The 25,444-nt window shown below is 41.7% G+C and overlaps 1 protein-coding gene across 1 annotated transcript in view; it reads right to left on the reverse strand.

Moving 5' to 3' along the window:
• Positions 1 to 24,837, reverse strand: part of LEO1 (LEO1 homolog, Paf1/RNA polymerase II complex component) — a 127,582-nt gene extending 102,745 nt beyond the window's left edge. The window contains exon 1 of the mRNA XM_069222467.1: positions 24,702 to 24,837. Within this exon, the coding sequence (XP_069078568.1) occupies positions 24,702 to 24,759 (58 nt within the window). The 5' untranslated portion in view covers positions 24,760 to 24,837. The remainder of the gene's footprint in view (positions 1 to 24,701) is intronic.
• Positions 24,838 to 25,444: the final 607 nt, after the last annotated feature.

Genomic DNA, 25,444 nt, shown 5'->3' on the forward strand with positions numbered 1-25,444 from the left:
ATGGGTGCTACATATAAAAGTAACCCATGTCCACCATGTGTGGAAGGAAAGAATGTGAGCGTATTCCCATTCAGACAGGCGTTTGGTCACAATCTGAAGCAGGAAATTGAGTAAATGTTGGTTATCTGTGTTAAGAGATAAGGGTGAGGAAGCTGCACGTGGTCCCAAAATAATACCCAGGAAATCCAATACTAAGTGGGCTTTAAAGATGCTGGTAAAGCAGGCGGAGATTTCCTCCCTGTTATGGTTTAATGAAACTACAACTGAAGAACATCTGCTTACAAGTTTTACAGTTCCAGCAGAGGCTTGATTTAATAAGCTTGAGCTTCAACTAAACCGTCAGAGCAATACGCATCAAAAAGAGTTTTGCTTGAGCTGAGGGAATGAGACTGTATTCTATGGCTTCATTACAGACTTAGCCCAGGTGACTTCTGAAGAATGGAGTATGCCCTTGAGTTCAAAGTCTGGTACCCATTTCTTCTTTAGTGGGTTTGAAGATATTATTTTTCAGGTATTTACAATTTTATATATTTATTGTAAAATATTGAGGTTTTTAATTTTTTACTAAGGTGCAGAATGCCTGTGTCTTTCAGTGGGCCAAGTTTAGATATTTTGATTTTAAGCTTGAGAAAGCTCTAAAATAATTTTAAAAAGTAAAGATTTGGGGAGGTTGTATAATTTTTTGGGGTTTGGCAAAATTAAATAAGCCGACGAGAAAGTATAGGTTCAAATTCCGGATAACCCCTTACCAACCCAAGAATAAACTGATGCAGATGTTGCGTCTATGCAGATTTAGTGCTAATAGTTTTGCCTTGATTAGTCTGTTATTCAACATTTTGTCTAATTCCAAGATTGTCCTGATTATATCTAAAATATCTCTTGTGGAGTAATAATCAAATACATTGTTAGAAGAGTGCTAATGTGATTAGGATGTGCTACTGCTTGTGCAATGAACAGCCAGTATGGCTGATTATCAGTGACATCAGTTAATCAGTAAGTACACTAACAGGAAGGGAACGCGGTTTGTTAATTAAACCAATTAGGGAAATTGCAGTCTCCTTGATAGCATCAAGTCTGAGGTTTTTTTTAGCACTATCCTTTCGGAAGTACACAAAAACGGAGTTGTAAGTTTGTTAATCAATTTGAAGAAGTTGCTCAGTAGTCTGATTGCCTACATGCTGCCTCTAAAGTTAATAATGAAGATAACCATAATCTTTTAGTGTTTCAAATTTACTCCACCAAGATATTTGTTTGGGGACCAAGAATCCAGGTGGTCTTTAATAATGGTTTTTCATTCGTTATATTTCACCGTTCTTAAAAGTCATTTGTACACCACATATCTAGGTAATACATATATTTTAATTGCCAGAGTAGACTAGTACCATCAATGCATTTCAGGAGGCACAAAAGGATCAGGAGGGGAGAGTTACTCCTTTTTGTTTTGTTCAGTGCATATCCAGAGACATTAGCGAACGGATGGATAAGATCTAAGAATGCTGTGATTGCAGTGTGGGCCTCCTCAGAAAAGACTAGGATATCATCCACCTGTTTTTAGCATGCCAATTTTGAACAGAAAGCCTTTGACTGATCTCACAGCTATTTCTGTTATGTTATGAGGATTTAAAGAGCGCGTGGCTACTTAAAGGCCTCCCAGTGCTGTACGTAAGTCTTCAGAACACACACTGGGGGCACAGATCAATGTAACCAAGTTTTAAGCAGACAACGGAAGGACAATTCGTGGCTGGTTAGTCGTAAGCCTATGGGCAGAGAGTTCCACAACTTAGCACCAAGATAGGCCATGAAGCTTCCGCCCCATTTAGATTTCTTTTATTAAAGGGATAACGGCCAGAGGGGCCGAAGAGGATCTAAGATGTCTAGCAGGATTGTGGAAGGAGGCAAGAGTTCGCAAAAGCGAGTGACCTTTGTTATGGAAGGCTCTGTGAATGCAACACAGTGTTTTAAATTTTATCCGTTGCTCAACTGGGAGCCAATGCAGAGTAGCGAGAGCTGATTTAGTCGATTTGTGTCTAGGAATATTAAAAAGAAGGCGAGCGGCAGTGTTTTGCACCACCTGTAGTTTCCTTTCAACATATTTTGGCGCACCAAGGTACAAGGCATTACCATAATCCAGGCGAGAAATGATGAGGGCTTGGATGATGAGCCTCTTAGCAATAGGTGGAAGTATTTTAAACACCTTTCTGAGGAGTCTTAGTGTATAATTTTCTTAGTGTGGTGGTCCATGGTTAGCCATGGGTCAAGCAATACTCCTAAGCTCTTGATGTATTCCTTAGGAGGGGGCAGTTCACCTAAGGAGTGAAACATAGGAGAGACAGAATTTGGCCAAGAAAGATAGCCTAGGATCATGACCTCTGTCTTATCCCCATTTAACTTGAGTTTACATTCAGACATCCATTCGGACACTGCCCTTAGGCAAGGGGCAAGAGCTGTCTCTGATTAATTCTGCTCAGTTGAGAAGGAGACTACCAGCTGGGTATCATGTGCATAAGACACTAGTGAAAGACCATATGGCCCCACTATCTTTGCCAATGGTGACATATAGATGTTAAATAAAGTAGGGCTAAGTGAGGAGCCTTGGGGCACTCCCCAGCTACTATTAAAGCAGCTGGAGAGGAAAGAACGGCCTTGTACCTGAAATGATCTTGCTTCTAAAAAAAAAAGAGGAGAACCAGCTCAGAGCCTTGCCTGTCACTCCAGTCTCCCTCATTCTTTGAAGTAGAATGCTGTGATCCACAGTGTCAAAAGCGGCACGGAGATCAAAAAGAATAATCACTGACACCAGCCCCTGATCAAGACGCTTCTTGACCTCCTCAGTAACTCCAATCAGCACTGATTCCGTGCTGTGTGGAGGTCTGAAGCCAGTCTGGGAAGGACGCAGAATATTGTTGTCCACAAGAAAATTGGAGAGATGCGTGTTTACATGTTTTTCCAATATCTTGGAGAGAGCTGGCAGCAAGGAAATGGGCCTGTAATTATTAAGCACGGACGCATCTAGGTTGGGTTTCTTGAGCAAGGGTTTCACTATAGCATGTTTCCACTGGTGGGGAATAATACTCCTGGACAACAACAGATTCAACATATCAGTCAGAATAGGAACTATATCGGATGAACCCAGTGCTAAAATAGTGGGAGGTGCTGGGTCTTGGGGAGAGCTATATTTTAAGGAATCCAGTAATGTTGCAATTAGTTCTGAGGAGAGAGGCGGAAACTGTGAGAGCACTGCTGTGCAGATTATACCTTCCTCCTTAAGAGTATGGGAACTGTGAGTGCCACTCGGGAAGGCCAAATAAATGTCTAAGATTGATGGCTGAAAAAAATATTCCAAATTGTTGCTGTGTTTATGAGATGCTTCCACTGAATCTATATAGGAGTGCGAGTGAGCAATTTCTCTTAACAGCTGAAAAATCTCTTTAGGAAAATTAGAGCTCTGTTCTATTTTAGTAGCATAATAAATGCCTTGTGCTGATTTAATTTCTGCATGAAACAATCTAATGGCCTTTCTGTATTCAACTTTCAGCGAGGTCTCATACGTTTTTCTCCATCTTCTTTCCAAACGTCTACAGACCCTCTTTAATAGACGTAGGTGGGGGGAGAACCAAGGAGCTCCTTTTTTTAGATGTCCTCTTGACCTTAATGTATAAGGGAGGACAAAATCTAGAGTTTTGGTAATCAAATCGTTAAATAGCTCTAGGGAACAAGTCGTGGTCCCCCTTAAGGCAGGTTTCAAGCTCTCTAAAGTGCTTATCCATTCTTTAGCGTTGAGCGTATGCCAGCCCCTAAAGGGCTGATTACAATTTGGGAGGTTTTGCTTGCTACTGAAGTAGGCAGGTTAAGAGTAATTAGGAAATGGTCTGACCAGGCCAAAGGAGTAGGGGGCAAGGCGGTTAGACCAGCGGCATTACTAAAAATGAGGTTGATAGTGTGACCTTTATTATGTGTTGGGCCTCTGACCAATTGTATTAGGTCCAAGGCGGCCATATCAGACAAAAATCTTTTAGCCGCAGCACTGTTGTGATTCTCTGCAGGAATATTAAAATGACCAAGAATAGTGAAATTTGGCTTGTTGCAGGTAAGTTCAGCAACATGTTCCGGAAATAATTGTAAAAACTGTTGTGCTGGGCCAGGAGGACGATATACTAAGGCCCCTGAAAAACTACACTGTGGATTTATTAAAATAGAAAAAGCCATACTCTCACAGTCGGGCAGCTGAAGGGGAAGTGAGGTGACCTTAACTGAGTCTCTGAAAATAATAGCAATTCCCCCCCAACACACTTTTGCATTAGCTCTGTCCAACCTGTTTATCAAGTAGTCTTTGGGCAAAGCCAAGGCTACATGTAGTGCCGATCCCTTATGGAGCTAGGTCTCCATGAGAAAAAGAGCTGTGGGTTTCCGGTCGCACAGGAGAAGATTGATATCCAGATTATGGGTGACAAGTGAGCGACAACTGGCCAGAAGAAAGGTACTTTGTAAGGCTATAAAAGGCGCATTGGTCCGTCAGTGCATTAGACTGTGCAATATCCATAGAATTTGATCTAAGGGTTCTGGTCTAAGTGACTGGAGGCGATCGCCACTATAGGATATCCTGTGCCTATTAAGATGAGCAGGGGTCCTGGCCCCGGCGCAGATGGGTTTGCCTTATACACACCCGCTGCGCACGTCCACTGCAAGACGTGCAGAATTGCAGCCCTTACATATGTTTGAAATTAAGGAGAGTAAAACGACTAGACCACTGACCTCCAAACATGGCATCTGAAAATGTCCAAAAGGTAAGGGGGAATGATGGCTGCCAGCCGGATACAACGAGGCAGACCAACACCCTGAATGTCAAAGCCAGAAAAAGCACAATCACGACCTGTGAGATTTGTAAAAAAGGTCAGGGGGCGGTAATAATAATAATAATAATAAAAATAAAAAAATCATAATACCAGGTGGGCAACCCTGACGAATACCGTACCCAAAATCAATAGGCTCAGACAGGTTTCAGCTGATTCTTAGTCTTGCTTTGAGGTGGGCATAAAAGACCTTAGTCATTGCCATGAATTGGAGAGCAGCCTCCAAATAGGGCCAGGCAAATTTATCAAAAGACTTTTACACATCTAAAGCGATAGCAGAGGCCAGAGAATGGGAAAAACATGCTTTTTAGGTTGAGCGTAAGCGTAAAACCTCAAGATTACTTTAGTATACATCTGTGGCTTAAAGCTACCCCCCTGCTTCCCATTTGTTTGTTTTAGTGTCTTTTAAAAATCCTTCATTGCTAGTGGTCGGCCCTGCTTCTTTGGCCCTCCTTTTCTTGTTTGTCCATCCCAGGGAGCACGGACCAACTACTGTATCAATACGCTCTGGTTGTTTCATCTGTTCTGAAGCACTATCTTTTTCTTCGTATGAATGTTTTCCTATGTTCAGCTTCAGTGATGTAGCTGCTTGATTTTTTGTTTTCTGCAGGGCGGCATGGGAAGGCTCTCCTTCGCACAGCTGCTCCCCCTGCCTTTGGAATTCCAATGTGATTGCAAATGGGGCTTTAAATCCCTATCTGGACCTCGCTGGCCGTGCTTCTTGTCTCCTGTTTAACATGAAAGAACTTGTTTAGTTTCTTTCACTGTTGGTTGTTACTTAAACACTATCTGGACATCGCTGGCTATGCTTCCTGTCTCCTGAGTAATGTGAAAGAATGCACCAAAACATGATGAATAATTAAGTTACCCCACAGCGAGCCTCTTGAAAACTGAGCTGATGGCATGCACATCTGGAGAGAATACAATTTTGTTTGTGGTGGTAGACCATATTGAGCCAAACTGATTACGTGTACGTGTGTTTTACTGGTGATGTCACTAAATGTATGATGGCTAGTTCTTTGTTTCAATAAGTTTGCCTGCATCTTTAAGTGCTTATACTTTGTCACCAAGCATCATGTACATGGTATTTTAGAACAGTAGGACAAATAATATGCTGTCCCATTAGCTTTTGGGTAATTAGCCACATTCTGTTCAATTTTCACCACCCCCAGCATACTCTTTGGTATGATGAAATGTGTAAACTTTAATTTAAAAAAGAAAAAAAAAAAAAAGTATAAAACATTGAACAGTTTTGTTCTTTGTTTTTGAGGGACGATTGGCATGGTAAAACTTTTGTATGCATGATTTTAATGTTTTGCATAGTTTTCAAGCCTGGAAGGAGTTTACTGTCCTGGGTGCTATTGCCTGCTCCATGTTTTTTTTTATTTTCTAGCAAGTCTGTGTATTTGTAAAAGCTTGCATGAGCCTTTATTTTCGAACTGTCTGTGGCTTGTGGGTTGGGGGAGAATGGGGTCATTTCACCTGAAAAGAAGGGACAAGGCTCTTCTGCCTGGTTTAAAACTAGAGTTGGGTCTGTCTGTTCAATGCGTTTCCAAGGTAAATTGCCTCCGTCCATGTGGTGTGCCAAGTGCTGTAAAGTGATGACTAAATGTGACCAGGAGGTTTATTGTGAAGGTGAATAAAGGTAACCAAGTCTTCCTAACAGGAAGTATTCCTTTCCAATCTGCATTGATTAGAATATCAAACAAAGTGGTGAGATGTCAAAACAAGACCTACGTACAAATGGGCCTGGGCTGTACTTCCTCCAGGTAGTGGGGCCAGCTGGTAGGTGCTGGTTTGTTTAACTTTGCCTGTCGGGCAAGGGCAAACCAGTTCAGGCTGCTTTGGTTTCTAGGAATACATCTTAAAATTGTAAATCAGTTGAGGGGTAGACTCTGTAGAAGGTGGGGAGTGCGGATAGATGCCAGGAGGAGTATTCTCTTTGAAAGAATGAAGTGTGGGGTCAGAGAATTGATTATACTTGAGTGATTGTGTCAGGTCACATTGGTTTTTCAGACACCCCTTGCTGAGTCCATTAAGAGAAACTTAAATGAATTGACGAGGCATCTCACTTAAAACTCCCCAAGAGCCCTCAATTACAATATTTTGATTGTCAGTGTTTTTACGTGGACTGGGTATCAAGAGTATAGTTTAGATGTTTAATACAACTGAACATTCAAAAACAAATTATTTGATCTGTGAAATGTTGGCATGGGAGAAGTGGTGTTTTGCACAATCTGTGGGAAACGTGACAATGATGTGACTAGAACCTTAAACTGAGGACTATCATATCGTTAGTTATAGCAGAAGAACCGTTCCCTCTCATTTCTCCAAATTAAAATAGTTCACCGTGAATGTCAAACCGCAGCTCTGTTAAAAATCAGACCCTAAAAATATGCCTGCCTGCTGTCAAGTGCAGCGGTACTCCTAACGTTTAGCAGTCGTATTTAAAAGTGCATGTTCTGTCACATGTATCAGTGCTGCTGTGGGACTCTTGTTATTTCTTTGTCAAATCTGAGAAGGGCCTGTCTGTGAAAAAACGACAAGTGTCTGACCACTGGGCTTAAAAGCAGTACAGGCCCAGTTGAACCCTAATTGGCACCGAAAGGATGACTAATACTGAAGTGATATTTTGACACAATTTCACATTAGCGTAGAATAAATAATTTTCAGGTTCTTTCCCTTGCTCTTCTTAAAACACGTTTGTAACTTTTTTATCTTGTGCTGTTTATAAGTGTTGTATAATATGGTCCATAAGTGCCTCTAACTTTTTCTGTGAATGAACTGGTTTTACTTATCACGTTGTCTGCTGTTACTTTTGTTACATTGCTGTCTTTCTGCTCGGTGGCTAGGCAAAAAGTACCAAATATATATTTTGGTAATTTTTCTTCAGCCATGCACACGTGTACACCACAAAATTATTTATTTATTTATTTATTAAGTACAGCTACTACCGAATATTACGTCTTGTAGACAAGCATTCATATGATCAATTTTACAAGGTGGTGAGACGACGCCACCATAGCTCAAACCTTTGACCTACAATCTGCACACAGCTCCCTGAGGAAAACTCATCCCTCCGAGTTATCCTGCATGTTCTTAAAGGGTCATAATTGGGGCCATACATTGTGTCCAGATTGAATAATGGAAATATATATATTAGGATAATGGTGCAGTGAAAGTATATTGCTAGAGTTTCTTTTGACAAATCGATCTACACCAGTTGGTTCAAATATGAGGCAGATATTAATATGTCAAGCAAAACCACTGTACTGATAAATATAACATCGCCCAACTACCACAGCAGTGCACTGGTCAATTTGCATGTTACGGGCTTACCATAGCAACGCCATAAGGCAATCCAGTGGCAGGTACTTGACTTTGCAAATATCACATTATATAACATACTGCAGCCAAAAACGACCCAGCTGATCTCTAAAAGTACCAAAGAATGCTTATCTATCAGTGAAAGAAAATTCAATCTATCAACACTGCAGGGAGATTTTCGATAGTCTGTCATTTTCTCCTTTTGCTTACAAAAGCCAGAAAATAAGACAAGTTGCAGAAAGAGATAATGAAAATATTTAATAAAAAAAAAAACAATGAAGGATTTTGAAGCATTTGTGCTTTTTCCAAAAAATTCTAACCAGCCAGGTTACCCAGATAACAGACGTACATGTATTATCTCCAAAAAATGTTGTATTGGAACGATTTTCACATTTTAATCTAGATTTTACGAGGAGGAGTGATAGGAGAATTGGAACACTGCATTATCCAGCACTCTTGGCAGTATATTGACATTGGTCTAAACCAGGACTGTGCAAATTTGGCCTGTTGAGGCCGTTCATGACATCTTTTTACAGACTGGCTTCACAGTGCAGCTGTTTCTAGACAAATTATGTGAGAACCAACAGGAGAGGGGTATTGGCTTCGCCCACATGTTGGGCAGATGTTTTGTGCTTTCACAAAAAAGTGCTTGCCCACCCCATAGCTGTGATCATTTTGTTAATTTATCCAGCTGCCTGGGCTTGAACTTTAAGGAGTACACACATGCTATTAAAGTTTCATAGATGGTGTTCTTTCACAGGAAGGAAGAGGCAGTCATTAACAAACATGGGGACATATTTACAGGAAAGTGGCGCATCCTAGGTGGTGCACCATTTTATTTGCACCCCCCTCCCCCAATGACACCATCTGTGTGCCGTAATTACAATACAAAGCACCATGGCGCATGTAAGGCCAATAGCGACAAACATTTTGATGCTATTGTGGCGGTTTGGTGGGTAAGTGCCAAATATTACGGCTCTAATCCACCAAAAGTCAAGCGAGAACCATTGAATACAATGAGATCCTCACTTTAGCAGCTGCCTAAGGCAGGAGTTAAAAAATGATGCTAAAAGTGGTGCAATGAAATCTTGTTGATTTCACTACACCATTTTTACGGGACTCCCTGCGTGGGAACACCCCTCTTGCATACATTATGCTTGGCACAGGCATAATGTGGCGCAAGGGGTTACAAAGTGGTGCACTGCATGCATTGCGCCACTTTGTAAATATGGCGTGACAATGTCTCTTTAACGCCACATTATCATACAAGAAATAATGTTAATGTGGCGCAAGTGCTTCTAAATATGCCCCATGGATTTTTAGGTCTGACTTGACAGTGTGTTCATAAGTAGGACATATTGGCATTGCCAATGTTTGTTTTAGCTTATGGAGATATATATTTATCTCTAATGCACCTAAGTGGGACTAATTTACATGGTCTGTGGTTATCCTGTAAATCTGTCAACCGCAGGACACCCAATATCAGATGAATGCCAGCCCATTCTATTAGGAAAAATCCACATGGGATATATTTATATAAAAATAATGTAAATGAGAATCTTATACTGGTGGTTATCCTGAAAAACATGTATAGGTCTGTCCCCTGTTGACTACATTTGGACAGCAGTTGTGCTTTCACTGTCCTGTAGACATGAGCCAGATTTATAAAAGAAAAATGCATGTTTAAAAGGGAGGAATTTTAGGTGAAGAAAAATGCTTCATATAACATTAAGACGTAATTGGCTTTTTTGAAAGTAGATACGGTTTCATAGAAAAAGATTTCTTGACTTTAAATTTCTCCCATTTTTTTTTTTTAAAAAGACCATTTTCCAGTTATGAGTACAAATGTTATGGTCATTTCAATTGAAGAGGTGTTCTCTGTAATGGCGGTAGGCTTCCATGCCATGCAGACGCCACGCTACCCCACTCCACTCTACTCTGCATCACTCCACACTGCATTACTGCACTCTTAACTGTACCACTCCACGCTCTTCTACTCTACACCACTCCTCTCTACGCCAATGCACTCTACCCCACACTACTCAACTACGCACCGCTGCACTCTACACCACTCCACTCCACTCCGTGCCACCCTCCCCTTGTATATCTCCCCCGCCATAAAAAAAAAATAAAAAAAAAAGCGCCTGGCTGCATCAGCGCTTTTTTTATTTACTTTTAATTTCAGTTCTTCACAATGAGCATTGCAAGGACAAGAAAACTGGAGGACATTTTTTATGTTAATTATTTTTTTAATAGGGTCGTTCAGTTGTACATAATGTCTTATTGGTTATATACAAGGTAACAAAAATACCTATAACACTTTTTTATTATAACTTTTCAACATGCTGCTGTACAACATAGCTTACAGACATTGGCGAAGCTCTGGCTGAACACTTATAAAGTCTGAAAGGTGAGACATATTGGCTATGCCAGTGCTTGTTAAATGATGCGACAGACGGTTTGGGTACGGTCACTGGCTTTGACAAAACCAGATTGTGATTTATGGATGAGTTTGGTAATTATTTTCTGTATGTCTCTGGCTAATACTTTAGCATATAGTTTCAAGTCCATATTTATTATTAGGGATATAGGTCAAAGGTTTCTTTGGGTCTTCATGTCCTTTCCTTCTTTTTGTAGGACTACAGTGGTCGCTTACACAACAGTGCCCGAGATGTTGCCCTTTGATGCAAAGTTCTTAGGCACAGCTGATAGATGGTCAGTAGTTATTTTATTGAATACCTTAGTGGGAAATCATCAGGACATGATGCTTTTCCTCCTGGAATGGAATGTATAATATTTAAAATCCTTTTTTCTTTAAGGGTCTATTTAGGTCTATTCTATTCAATACTGATCTTTTGTAAAGTAAAACAAAAGCCCAGCTTTTTTCTTTAGTTATGGACTTGCTAGCTTTTGTATAAAGTTACCAAAAAATACCTGAAGGCTTTTACTATTTCTGTGTGTTTGGACAAGACATTGCTGTAGTAATCCTCAATACTGGTAATTATAGCGTTATTCCTTTTGAATTTCAGGTAGGCAGCAAGGGTCTTTCCTGTTTTATTGAAATGATATAGTGTTTTCGTTTTTTGGGCTTGCACCCATAAGAGGGCCCTAATACTGACTATCTTACTGAATTCTTACTTGAGGTTTTGAGTGTTTCCACATTGTGACATGTTTTTGGAAAGGCAGTGTTTGTATTCCACTTTTTTTACCAGTTTGTAACAGGCCTCGAAAAATTATAAACATTTTACTAGGCCTGCCAGTCGAGTAACTTGAATAATCTACTTGTCCCAACTGTAGTGGACTTGACCCGTACACGGGTCTCAAATTGCGTGATCTTAGGCAAATATTTTATTTTACAGTGACCTTTTTCTTCATTCTAACATACGAGTGCATCCTGTATAAACCTTTTTTTTTATTAAACAGACTAAACGTTTGCTCTATGTATACTCAGAATCTAGCCAACATATAGGGTACACATGATCTATGATTTGCCTCATTTCTCAGTTTATGTTTAAATACTCAGTTTTAATAAATACATTACTAAAGCATGATGTGGTAGCGCACTGTCATTTACAGACAGTAAAGTTACAAGAAATGTCCAAAAACCTTTCCACTAACTTGTAGCTTTAATGTGTGCTGTGAAAATTGGGTTTCAGAAAGCATATTTTTATTATTTGCATATCACCAAATAAAGGGTTCTGATTAGCTGTCATCCTGTTAAAATATTTTTCCATCACACAAGTACAAAAATAAATGTGCTTTCACAACTACTCAAATATATTTTGAAATGTTTCTACAGTTGACTTAAATATTTAAATGTTGTGTGTTATAAAAATAAACCTGAAACCCTACAGTCTTTTATTTGAAACTCTTTGTACAGTAAGTCAGACAGGTCACCTTACAAAATCCAGGAGCTCTGCAGGCAGAAGGAAAAGTAATTGTAAGACAAACTGACTTCTGACCTCTGTCTCTAAACACAGAGCCAAGGTGACAAGAACAAGATTTAAAGGTTTCTTTATTGCTTGTTCACTTTCTGGCTGAACAGAACACTTGTTTTTTGTCAACTCACCAGAAGGCCAGTAGGTTCTAAAAATAGCTCAACCTGATAAAATATGAACTCACCATAGCGAGTGGGTGAGTAGATTTTGAGGCCTGTGTAAATATACCTAATTTAGATCCGATCTCTCAGTTTCCCTCTCCATGTAGCTTTTCATTAAACCTCTTGCACAGCATTTTAGGGTGTCCCAGATAATTGCTGGGGAGGAAACTGTGTCCTTATTGCTGACAATGAATGACTCTGTTTAATTTTTAGATTGTTGATGACAGCATCATGCTCCAGCAATTCTGAGTCCATACCCCATGATCTCTTAATATGATATTCAATGTATTATGAATTGATAGGGTAATGCAGCCTTGGTCAGAGATTAGTATGCATTTTAAGGTTGTGTCAGACATAGACTTTCTTAAGCTGGGGTCAACAATTATGATTTTACTTTGGTTTTCATCATTTTCTCTCTAGAGTAGTCACGATAAAGCTGCATTGTAAATTCCTTTCCACTACATTCTATTTTACACAGGGACAAAGAAAACAAGCATTTGCAATGCAGTGGGTCTCGTGTTTGTTCGAGTTAGAGTGACTGATGTTGTAAATTCCTAACTGGACTTTTCTTGCCACATAAATTGAAAATGAAAAGTAAAACAGTAGAAACAAGCCGATTCAAAGCACCATGGCTACCATGAGCGTGAAGGAGAGACACATAAGGAAAAAGAAGTTTCACTCACAGTCAAGAGTATCGGCAAAAGTGCACTTACCCATGTAACAGGGTCGATGGCCAAGACGGTAACAAAACCGCCCAAGGAGGGACAAACGGCAAGCAATGCTAACAAAGCATTTTTGAAAGTCAAGCCTATGAACGATAGTGATCGTGATCAGTGGGCGTGGTTAAAAGCCCACAGATAGATTACAACAGGCCAGAGCGCTTGCAAGCTCGACCTGCAAAGGAAAAGATGAGTAACTAATAACGAGAGGGGGAACCAGTCAGATTTCCTGGGCTGATGTGAAGTGTTCTCTTGGTTTTGAAACTCAGAAGGGGAGTGTACTGAACTAATCCAGCACAAGCGAGTCATCTTATATCCTTTTTGTATTTGCTCACTGATGTCTGTGTGCTGTGATATTTTTCCTTTCAGCTACTTCATGTTCTGACTTCTCAAAGATTCCCCTCCACCCGAAGAGGCAAATGCCCAGTACACCCTTGATTGTTCCAATAATTTGAAGGCCAAGCCAGTTGTTAAGGAGGCTCTCTCTTTTGCTAACAAGAGAGTGTCTTCTCTTCGAACCATCTTCTGCCCAGTAAGCAGGATCACTACTTTTTAGATCGACTGTCACTTCATCATGTGATGCAATCTCTCCTTCACTGTCCTCTCTAAAATATTCCTAACTGCTTCATGGTCAATTTCCTCTGTATTGCTCTGAGGCCATGCTAGCCCTTAAGAAGGCTTACTCTACATTATGAAAAGAAACAGCTCTCACCTTCCTGATCCAGTCTGCTGGGTGGGTGGAAATGTTTCATATTAGTTGTCAATTGTGAGATTCAGCATCATCTTCACTGTCACTTCCTCCATGATCCAGCAAGTTTTGGTGCACTTTTCTCCTCTTGTACCCATCAGTCGCAGGCTTCTAAAATTTTACCTGGAAAGTGCCATAGATTTAGCACCCTCTCTCAGTTAAAACAATGTGTGGGCATCTGGGCATCACAGCCCCTTCCCGACACTTTGGCAGCATTTCTGTGTGAGTGACCCCGTCTCATCTAGATGGTGAGGGTAATGAGAAACTAAGATGTGAAGAAATTACTATCCAACGTACCTCAGGCCTATGCTGATTGGTCCCTTGTTAGGTCATCACGATAAGGCCCTGGACAGGAAGCATCTTCCTCCCCTGGAATGGAATCGGCTGATACCCTGCCATGTTCAAAATACTGGGTATCATAACACATCAGCAAGTGAAAGCAAAATTCAATTCCAAAGGATGCATGCAGTCATATCCCAAGTTCCCCTTCCTTCCTTCATTTCTAATGGCTTATTATCTCCTGTTTTAAATATTAAGGTCTCTATCTTTGTACGGATTTTAGGGAGTTATCCCCTCTAGGATATAGTAAAGGGACAATCTCTGCAAAGATCCTGTCCTACTCGTTGCAGGTTCCTTGACAAAGGTTCTCGATCATACAGAGCATGCCTAGTCTGGGAACACCACAGATGAACTTTGCTTTTAAGCAACTCTAACATTTATATTAAGTGGCACAAGGGTGTTCCCAACTTGGTGAATTCTAAACTCACACAGGTTGCTATAAATAAGACTAGTGCTCATGCATCGAGCATGCTGCAAGGGAATAATTACTGAAATACATATTCAGGTATGCAGGGTGTTTAGGTCACTCAAAGTGGCCAGCTCAATATTTTGAAGGTATGTCAGGGCCATATGTTTGACAGGATCTCAAGTTGTAGATGATACATTTTGGCGGTGCACCTGTTGCCCCATCTTCCAAGTCTGGTTCACATGGTCCAAGCAGGATTTATCCCACAACAAAACACACTGTATAACCTCAACCAACTGATGCATGTTTTCATGCCCCTGACCTGGAAAATGACCAGCACACTCTTGCATTTTTGGGCATCGAACAAGCCTTCGATTCAGTGTGCTGGGACTATGTCTGACACGTACTGCATAGACTGGGGAAGGCCGATAGCTATATCAAGTGGATTAAGCTGCTATATGAAAGACCGATACCTCGAGTGCGAACCGGGCGATACGTCTCGAGTGAGATATTATTACAGAAGGGCACTCAACAGGGCTACACACCGCCCCTCCCCCCCCCCACAATCACTGCCCTTGCAGTGGAACCTCTGGTGTGCCATCTTTGACAGGTGTTGCATGGGTGGGGTATAAAGGTGACTCAGACAGTACACGTAGCCTCTCTATATGAGGAAGATGCTATGATTTACCTATGTAAACCCCCAATATTGCTAAATGTATGCGAAAATTTGGCGATTTCTCAAGGCTCCACATAAAGAGCACCAAGTCACTCCTGTTCCCACTGGGCCAGTTGAAAGGGCTGCCCATGGACCGGTTACTGGAGTCAGGGTTGCCATGAAAGCTGCATAGTGTCAAATAACTTGGCATGCATGTTGCGCACTGTAAACACCAGACCTATGACCTGAATTTCAGTAGGGTGATTTGCAACCTGCACCCCACAACTGCATTCTGGAATATGCTAAAAATTGTTTCTGATGGGCAAAATGGCACTCAGAAAAATGATGGTACTGCGCAGGTGCTTCTACGTACTTCAGGGAGCCAGGTACGAGATCACCCGGTGGGCAGTCCGGGAGCTGGATGGCCTTTTGGTGGAACTCCTGTTGGCAGGGAAATGCTGTTGGATTGGATATGCTTAAAAGAGAAAGGGAGATAGGTGGGGTGGAGGTCCCAGATCTAGAATTATACAATCTGGCAGCGCACCTACAGCTTACGATACACTGGTTGGAGGGGGACAATAACTGAGAAAGATCACTTCTTGAGGGTACTTACCATGGCTATCAGCTGGAGGCGCTATTGATGAGAGGAAGGGGGATCCCAAGCTCACTCTCACATGTGATCTGACAGTTATGACGGCTATAGGAGACAACAGTGTGGAAGGTGATACAGCAAGCACTGTCACCCCGGATTTGGACCTGTGGATTGTACAACCATTTGTGCAAATCGCGCAGTCTATAGTGGATAGATTGTAAGATGGAGGGTGCATCATGTTGGACATTTATCCGGCAGCCACTTTATCACAATGCAGGACGTATTCAAGTCGACCCGGGTCAGTTCTTCCAGTATGCTAAAATAGTGGCCACGGCACAACAGTTTTGGCCCTAGTTTCCTGAGGCTCCTGAACCCACGGAGACGTTAGCAACTATGACATTATAGTCTAGAGACCATAAGCCGATAATGCGCTTATATTGAGTTTTGTATACAGACAGAAGGCTGGGGCCACTGAATGTAGAGAAGATGTGGCAGCTCGTTAGCAATGACTCCATAAGCCCCAAAGGAAAAGGAAAATACATTATAGCATATGCAAGGTCTCGATCAATGCAAGATTTAAACTGTATAATTCTGTGCACATGGCCTACCTATTCCCTAAGAGATTGCAAGTTATCTACCACACCAGGATTGAGGGCTTCCCTAGATGCGGAACTGCTGTAGCTGTTTTCTTGCATACGGTGTGGCGCTGTCCAGTTAGTATTACCTAATGGGTGGAGATATGTGCACATCTTCAGAAAAAACTGGGTGGGAGGTCCCTTGCACGATTAAGCAATGTTTTTTTGCCCATACCTGAATGATTTGCTGTCCTGGGGAGTTATGATGCAGGCGTTGGCAGACCCTCCAGAGGAGGTCACCCACAGCTAGCTGTATCACAACCTGCACTATGCAGGTTAAAGATCAGAATGTGGTATAGTTGCTTAAGGCAATGGATCTACCGTGGTGGATGAGGTAATGGATACTCAAGTCCTATCATGATTGTAAATGACCTATGGCTGTCCTTGGGGGTGCTCCTCCTTGCACTGATGGAATGTTAACTGGAAGCCAGGGGTGGGGGGGGGGCAGAGGGGTTCTGTTAGTTATTTTGCTGAATATAAATCTGGTATGTGACGGGAGCTACTGTGGGCAGGTATTCGAGGTGTCCCAACATAATGCTATTTCTGACACTGAAATCTGATGTACTGTCCCGGAAATGTGTCATGGTATGCTGTACCTGTTCTTATGCTTGTTGAAATGCCAATAAAAATATTTATTTTTTTAAAACAAGTTGTAGACAATTCTAGTCAACTACCATTGGAGATTCAACAACATAGCCTTTTGAGGACACACACAAGTTGCACAGTGGAGGTACTCCCTCAAAGAACCAACAGCTTTGAAAAGTCTGTGGTGCTCTAGGCCCCGTGGAAAGCCTTCCATGGTTTTGTTCACTTAAAGGTCTTACTTTCACACTTTAAGAAACGGCAGACAGCTATTGTTTTCAGCACATTATTAAAATCGAATTATTTCAGATTAAAAACAAGGTTTCTAAACAGATTTCCCCATTGCCCATGTTCAAGCATGATGAACTCCCTGTTATCTCCTTATTGTATGACGGCTTCCTTATGATAGAGACGAGGTCCAGACCCCCTCAACCATTTCAAGGTGGAATGGAACCACATTATGAGAGAAATACCCCTTCAAGTGGGCAGGCTTTCATAGATCAACCTTAAGCATAACTATGAGACGATTTAGGTTCGCTATCACTACATTCCTCAGTTTCACTGGCATAAGGAAAGTAGTTGTTAACTAGCTTCCCCTTTCGACTTTGCTCTGCATGTTAGGGTTCTAGCGGGCTGATGTGCTATGCTCTAGGGCAGTGGTTCCCAACCTTTTGACTTCTGTGGACCCCCACTTCCTCATTACTACAACCCGGGGACCCCCACTGAATCATTAATGGAATCCGGGGACACCCACATTGAGTCATTACTGAAAGCTGGGGACCTAATATGTTAATATTATTTAATTTCTCAAGCAGTCGCGGACCCCCTGAGAATGCTTTGCGGAACCCCAGAGGTCCCAGGACCACAGGTTGGGAACCAATGCTCTAGGGCTACCCTCTTTCTCTACTTGTGTAAGATTTTGATTCTGGCACAGAACCTGATGACTCCCACAGCTCAAACCTCTCTAATCATTTTGTTTCATAATTGTTTGGGGTTAGTGATCACTTAAAGAAGTTGGAAGTCACTTGCTTTAAACCATTGTTCCTTGTGTACTATTGGAGACCACCTCTTGCTTTCTGAAGCTTCCTTCAAAGAAGCTAATTAAGCTACAAAGGGGGCTGGCTTTAGCCCTCAAAGCACTGTATTCCCACAATCCAATACACTGTTTTCACTCCACTAAATCAGCATGCTTGAAGCATCACACCTTCAAGCAAACTCTTAAACTGACTACCATTCCTTTTTTTAATCAGTTTATCTTTAAATTACATTAGTAACACACCTACTACAAATAAACTGTCTCTAGGTGCCAGTCCTATTAATAATGCTAGAACTACTTTGCTGATGAAAATCTCTTACACAAGTCTGTAACTGAAGAGCAATTTTTTCCTTTCTTCAGATCAAATAATCAAGGCGGGTTCTAGCTGAGATCGGCAGGGTTTGCTATGCTGAAAAGACAACTGGAGGGAAGTGGATGCTACAGGAGAGAGCACTCCAAATCAATTTGCTTGATCTTCTAGAAGGGCTCCTTCAGTGAGAATATCCTGATCCAGGGGTTTTCCCAGAGTTGCTAGACTTGAAGTGGAGACTTGGAAGCAGTCTGTTGACATGAGAAAATGTTGTAGAATATTCCAGACTATGAAGACTTAAGAAGACATGCCCTGATTGGAGTGGGCATCACCGGTAGCTGTGCCCATACCTGTTAACTGCAAACAGTGTGTGCCCAGGGGACTAAAGAGGAATTTGAGACTGCCTCAAAGGGAGTTTGAAATGTAACACAAAGTTTGGATTCTTACTTTAGTATGGCTGTGCTTCTCTTGTAGCTGCCAAGGCAGCCCATTACACTAATCTATGGATAGTGTGAGAAGATGGGGTGAAAAATGGAAGCTAGAAGGGGTCTTGGTATGCCGGGAGAGCAAGAAGCAGATACATTTAAGGGAGAACGTTTTGGGAGAAAATGTCAAGAGCTGCAACATCCATTTGTAAGAGATCACATACAGAAGCATCTGCAGAGGTACTTTGGGATCAATTTAGCCTGATGTTCACGCTCCAAAACAGACAGTGAATATCTGTCCCCACCCCCTGCCCTTACTGGAAATCAAGATGATGCCTCTCTACTTGCAGCCTTGATGGTGTGGCAGCAGGCCTGGGCATACCGAGCCCCGAGATCTTCGATCGATAAGGCAGATGTAAATGTTCCTTATATTGCAGATGTAGAACAGTGGCAGAGCGCATCTACCTCTGCTTGTCACTGTGGTCTTGGTCTTCCCAGATTATAGTCGGCTCACCACGACACAACCTTAACAAGCCCAACGCTTTACAAAAATGACTTGATTTTGTTAAGATACAATGCTTTATGGCATTCTGCGAAGCAAAAGGTGGTTATGAAGGTAAAATGTACCTTTTCATCTTGTGGACACTAATTAATTAGTCCTCATTGACTTATGTATTAAAAGGACACAGAAAGTGAAGAACGTAGGTGTTTTCCTATTGCTTCCCGAAGTTCATCATGATATTGGTTGCTCTGCGAAAGGTTGAATTGGGAGCTGCAGGACTACATATTGGTATGTTTTAGAGACAAATATGTGACTGTCCTGTTCCTGAAGGTTCTTTTCTTGTCTTTTTACCCGCTTCCCGGCATTTTCCTAGTTAGCTCAGAATGAAGGGGTGCTGAACTTGCCAGAGGAAATGAACAGCGACGGACTATAAAAATATAAGAATACATGCGGTACAACCTGCTTTGGATGGTCTATTCCCAGTTTTCAGGCTCTGAAATTTTGATTCGAATAGTTTACAGAACGAGGGGCTATGCAACCTCAATCATTTAAACCATACTGTGAGAGGGTCTGTTAAGCGGACCCAGTAAGTGGTATCTGTCCATGTGTAGGACCTTCTGCTAAAGCAAAGCCAGCATACAGAGGTCAGTAAGCGGTAGCGGCATGTCACTAGAACCAGTTCCTGAAGCTGTGCAGAGATTTGCCAACAGTTACTTAGCAACTTAAAAACAGGAAGAAGCGTGTTCCTTTTAGTCAGAGAAGCACACTCATTGGTATCTGGCCTATGTATGTGTCATGTCTTGGTTCCCAAACTGATTAGCCTCACCTATTTTGAAGGCATGCGCTGGGATTGAGTGCTGTATTGCTAGGTATGAAACAGATGTTTTAGAGCACAAGCCTCACATTTCGACGAGTGTTCTGATTGAGTTTCTGGTCCTAATAACAGTAATTTTTGATTGTTCTAGAAACATTTAGCTACTTCCAAGTTCTTTAAGAGTTTGGCATTAGTTGAAAGTGTTGCATGGCAGCACTATTTAAGGAAGAGCTTCAAGTCTTTGTTCTCACTACCAGTGGTCATTATGAAGCCCACGAAATATACAACAGTCCAGAAATCTCTTTGTGTTAAAATCATGTTAACTGCACTGGCATTCCTTTAACAGGTGAAGTAGTATGAGACAATCATCATGTCAGTTAATGGAGCCAATCATTATTCTGGAATTTCTCAAACAGGGTTTTGACATGGGTAAAGCTATTGTAACGCTACGTGCACAACAGGCACCACTAAGAACTTTCAGAGAACCATTCTTTGAGAATGTGGCTCCTTTGATTTCTAAATTGTAAAGTTCCTTACCCGAAGAGACCATGCTTCTATAATCCATTACCAGCTTTGGATTTACCAATGGTGTTACAGGGTCTGCCATTTGAACCTCCAGATCAGGTGAACTTGAAGTTTCTGACCTATAAGATGTTTTTATGGTGGTCATTTCCTCAGCCAGAAGGGCTGAAGAGTTTGGGGGATTTATTAGTTTCACATTTTCTGAGGTTTCTGCCTGACAAAGCAATTTTTTGCCCTTCTGCCCAATTTGTTCTCAAGGTTGTGCCATCCTTTCATTGTTGTGAGGATCTGGTTTTGTCTGTTCCGTATCGTTCCCTAAGTTCAAATGAAAAACACAAGCTACATGCTTTAGATGTTAAAAGAGCTGTAACAGTCTATTTAGCAAGAATGACAGGTGTGTGGTTTGCTACTTCTAAGTTAGCTGGACAGACACTGAATCCTTCAAATGCTACTCTAAGGAGACAGCTAAACGTGGCTAAAATTTCAGCATATGAGTCTTACGGGGAAAATCGTCCTAATAGGATTCAGGGGAGGTCGACCGGAGATACGGAGACCTAATAGGCTGCATTTAAGGGTGCAGATACCTGGTGTTATGCTCAATAGAAATCATTGAGGTTAATTATGACAGTATGACTTTATAATATAAATAACTTGATAATTGCATTAAAGTATGGTTTTGTTTGTGAAGCCAGTTGCATGCCTGCGTATCGGCTCACTGAAGTAAGGATTGTGATACTGAAGAGGTATAAAGATGTAATGCCCAGTTACTTACTAGTAATCTTCATTACTCAGAGTCCTACTCTTCCCCATCACAATCCAGTTTCCCATCCCTTTGGTTCTCGGCTTCAAATTATAGGAAGTGAGTTGGGTAAAGTTTCCTACAGTAACAGAGGCAAAAGAAGTAGAAAGGAAATCAACTTGGAAGGATGTGAAACATACAATTAGGTTTCACCTGCACAGTGCTTGTGCTGTACTTGTGAAATCTACTGTTAATATACAGCTTAAAATGGGCTTACATACCCCACTCACTTTTTATTGGTTTGCATGCTTGTCACTTACGTTTCCGTTTCTATTTGCTGTAGCATACGATTTCCTGTTTTTCCTCTACTGTGTTTCTCCTATCAGTATCTCAGTGCCCAAGTATTGTTTTCATCCACTTGGCATTTCTGTTAGAACAGTGGTTCCCAGGACACTCGGGGTCCAGGGACCCCCAGGGGTCCGCAAAGCCTCCGCAGGGGGTCCACGACTACTTAGAAAATTAAATAATGTTAACAGATTAGGTCCCCAGTTTTAAGTACTGACTCAGTGGGGGGGTCCCCGGATTCCAAAAATGATTCAGTGACGGTCTTCGGGATCCAGTAATGATAAAGTGGGGGTCCACAGAAGTCAAATGGTTAGGAACAACTGTGTTGGGAGGCTTTATTGGTTACCCAAAAGTTTTTGTTGGCCATCCAATTCGGTGTCTTTCATTACACTTGTTTCTGCTTCACTCTGCGCTATAACTTTCATTTGTTCCACGAGGCTTGGAACGCATTGTTCTCCAATCCTCCTTTTCAGCTCTAATCCCCTCACTGGTACACACCCCCACCTAAATGCCACCCTGACTTCGGCATCCGAACCCATTCACTGAATCCCAATGAACCTGCATTTGTTGCATAGCAGGCATTTATCTAAATTCAAATTCCTATTCTGAACGAGATGCCTCTCATGAGACTGCCTGTGTAGCTACCACCACTTGTCCTCATTTCCCAGATCCTGGGTGTGTGAGGTGACTAGGTAAATAAGCAAAGAAAATGAAAGTGTGATGTGCTAGTCAGATGAGGTTGCATCTTAATAATAGTTATTAGCGATTCCATTGCAAATCTGTTGCCTCCTGTAACAAGACGCTCTAGTGACACATATTTCAAAGACACCACAAAGAGACTGCTCCAGGCTTACGGAAAAACAAACATCAGGAGCAACAAAGAATAGGGCACTGCAGAGTTAATGTCTTCAGCTCTAGTCATAGGTTATGCTAAATGCATGGTATTGTTACCAAGTTTATTAAACTCTTTAAACAATAGCAAAGAGTGCCTGTGAGTTTCCAGTCCCCCACGCAGTGGAACATGTACATTCCCGAACCACAGGAGTCTGTGTAGCACCACCCCCATCTTCCCATCATTGGTTAAAGCGTGACACCTCTCTCGAGTTGTAAACAGGTCAGCCAGCCTATGTTTTCAAGTCTCGCTCATACCTCAGTATATGTGCTGCCAGGATATGTAGCGAGTGTGTCTCTGTCGACGTAAAACTCTTCACCCTTTTGAACACACCGTGAAACAAACAAAAACAGGAAAAGAACCAATACTAAGTGATTTGCAATGCGTGGTAAACTATACTTCTTTTGCCAATGGTTGAAATGTTTGTTAGCCTTTCTCTCAGCAGAAGACTACTAAAACTCAATGCACCAGAATTGCTATCGCATCCCTCCCAGATTTGTTCAGAGAAACTGTTGCAAGACTAGCACCTCAGAACCTTTCAATGCTTTGTAAATATCAGGGCAGCTATTAGGTAGCAAACTGCCTCTTATAGATGCACCACAGATACCTTAAGCATTGCTTGAAGAAACAAGCCACAAGCAAAATGCGGGTAAAGCCACCCGCCCGTCAAATATGGGGTTCATCCTCTCAGAGGGAGCGTAGGAAAGCAGGGCTCGTTCTCTCCTGTCCGCGGCTGTGATGGCTGACTCGTGTCTGAGCAATGTGGTGCTGCTGGTGTCCGTGGAGTCACTGCAGGTGGTCCCTGGGTTGATGGCAGCCGCCATAGTAGTAGGAGTGCTGCTCGGGGTCATCGCTGGTGCCCTGCTCTGCTTCTTCATGTTCCTGCCCCGCTTAAGAAAGAAGGTAGAGTGCTTCCCATCTGGGACTGACTCTACCCTGCTCAGAAAAGCCTGCATTCACAGATTTTATCCCAGTGAAAATCAGACTGTGTAATTAATGCCTCTCTCTTTGTAAGCTGTAAGTACTCTTTTACATTGCTCTATTAAAGTGCATATTTATAGACTTGCACATGTGTGCAAATTGTAGTTGTTCTTAACAATACAAAGACTGACTAAACTTAAAAAAAAAAAAAAAATCAAACTTGCAGTCTACAATTGAAAAGCCGGAAGTTCAGGATAGTGTGCCTTTATTTGCAGCATTTCGTAGACTAGGAAACAAGGAAGTACGCTTAATATTAAAATAGCTCCCACATTGAACCATATCTTAAACAGCATCAACGGAAAAAGAGTCTAACACTCCCTTGAGGACTTTACTATACCCTTTCATCGGTCCCTCCATTCACTTGTCCTGTCAGGTATCCATCTACATATCTATCCATCGATTCTATCTTCCATATTTGCATGCTTCCACCCCCAATCCACTCGTCGGTATATACATGTATCCATTTATCTTTTTAGCCATTGATCCTATCTCAAGCCCATCACCCATCTTTCCACCAATCATCCACACACTGTTATTTGTCGTCCTGTACTCATGCCTCATTCACAATAGTGTAATTTTATTTACAAAAAAAGGAAATTATTAATAATCACATAGGCGAAACCTAATGTTTACCAATGCTCGTCTTAAACATTCATTGAAGTAAGGATAGTGACGGGGAAGGGAGAAGAGGTTACATAGCTTCATGGTAGAAACCATACATTTTATGAGAGAAGTGTACTCCTTTTCGGGAGAGATGCTTCTCAAATATTAATTCTGTCCCACACGCTGCAAACAATTAAAGCAACTATGTAAAACACTGAAAAATGTTCAGTATCACAGCTTTAAAAAGTTTGCACCCACTCACAGGGGAGCCTCGCACATACTGGAGGTGTCAGGGAAGCATAATTCACAGGGCGAAAGGGGTCTAATGAAAAGCGTCGCAGCATTCTAAAGAGCCGCATATGTATCAAGATAACATAATTTACAAGTCTGAAACCTCACTGGAGCAGTTAAGACCAGTGCGGCTGTCCCTAAATCAGCCTTCCTTATAAGTGAGACTATCTGAGTAAAAAACGAAAATGGGAAGTCTGCAGGGCAAATGACTTAACGGGATGCCAAATAGGGCAGCCAGATCGGTACGGCGAGGGGTTGGGGATGGGGGAATAGAATGTGGCAGCAATACCTTTGGGTTCAGCTTCGCTCTCCGCATCGCTGCCGAACAGATCTTCCAGGTCAGCCATCGTTGAAACAGCCCAGATGCTAGTTACAGGTTGGGAGTCACAGCAGTGGTAGAACAGGCAGTCGTAAAGCACAGAACCGCTTCACGTCGCCCTTCGCTGAAATAGAAAACGGACACGAACAATTTCAGAAAATGAAGTGGCCATGTTACAATTGGCAACATTTCTGTAGAAGTAAAGATTTCAGTTCTTTCCGGAAGGTTTAAGCTAGCTGATACACAATAATTTGGGTTGAAAGCATACTGACGTTTCCTTTTAACTTGAATTATGCTTTTAAATGTAAGTTATTACGTTATATATTGAGTTATAGATAAGTATTTTGAAACACATTTGTTTCTTAAAAATAACAACTTCAGAGAATTAATTACGTGTATTTTCAAATATGACAGTGTGTGAATTTCAGCGTTCGGCTTAAATGTACTCAGGCGCTTACTTACTCTGCTATAGTTATATGTCTATATTGCTATAGCAATATGTCTCGAAATGGCCGCCACGTTTACCCATTCCGGCTACGTCTGTCAAAATGTTTTGATTCAGGATGTAGACTAAGGATCTGAAGTTGAGGACTCACTCATGTGTTGTGGCACGAATGATAGAAAGGAAATGAAGTTCAGCCGTGTTTTCTATGGAGAAAGCTGACTTCTGCGGACCGCACGCGTTTTAATGTAGCTTGCTTCAGCCCGTGTCT

Source organism: Pleurodeles waltl, chromosome 3_1, assembly GCF_031143425.1.
Source record: "Pleurodeles waltl isolate 20211129_DDA chromosome 3_1, aPleWal1.hap1.20221129, whole genome shotgun sequence".
Lineage (NCBI taxonomy): Eukaryota > Metazoa > Chordata > Amphibia > Caudata > Salamandridae > Pleurodeles > Pleurodeles waltl.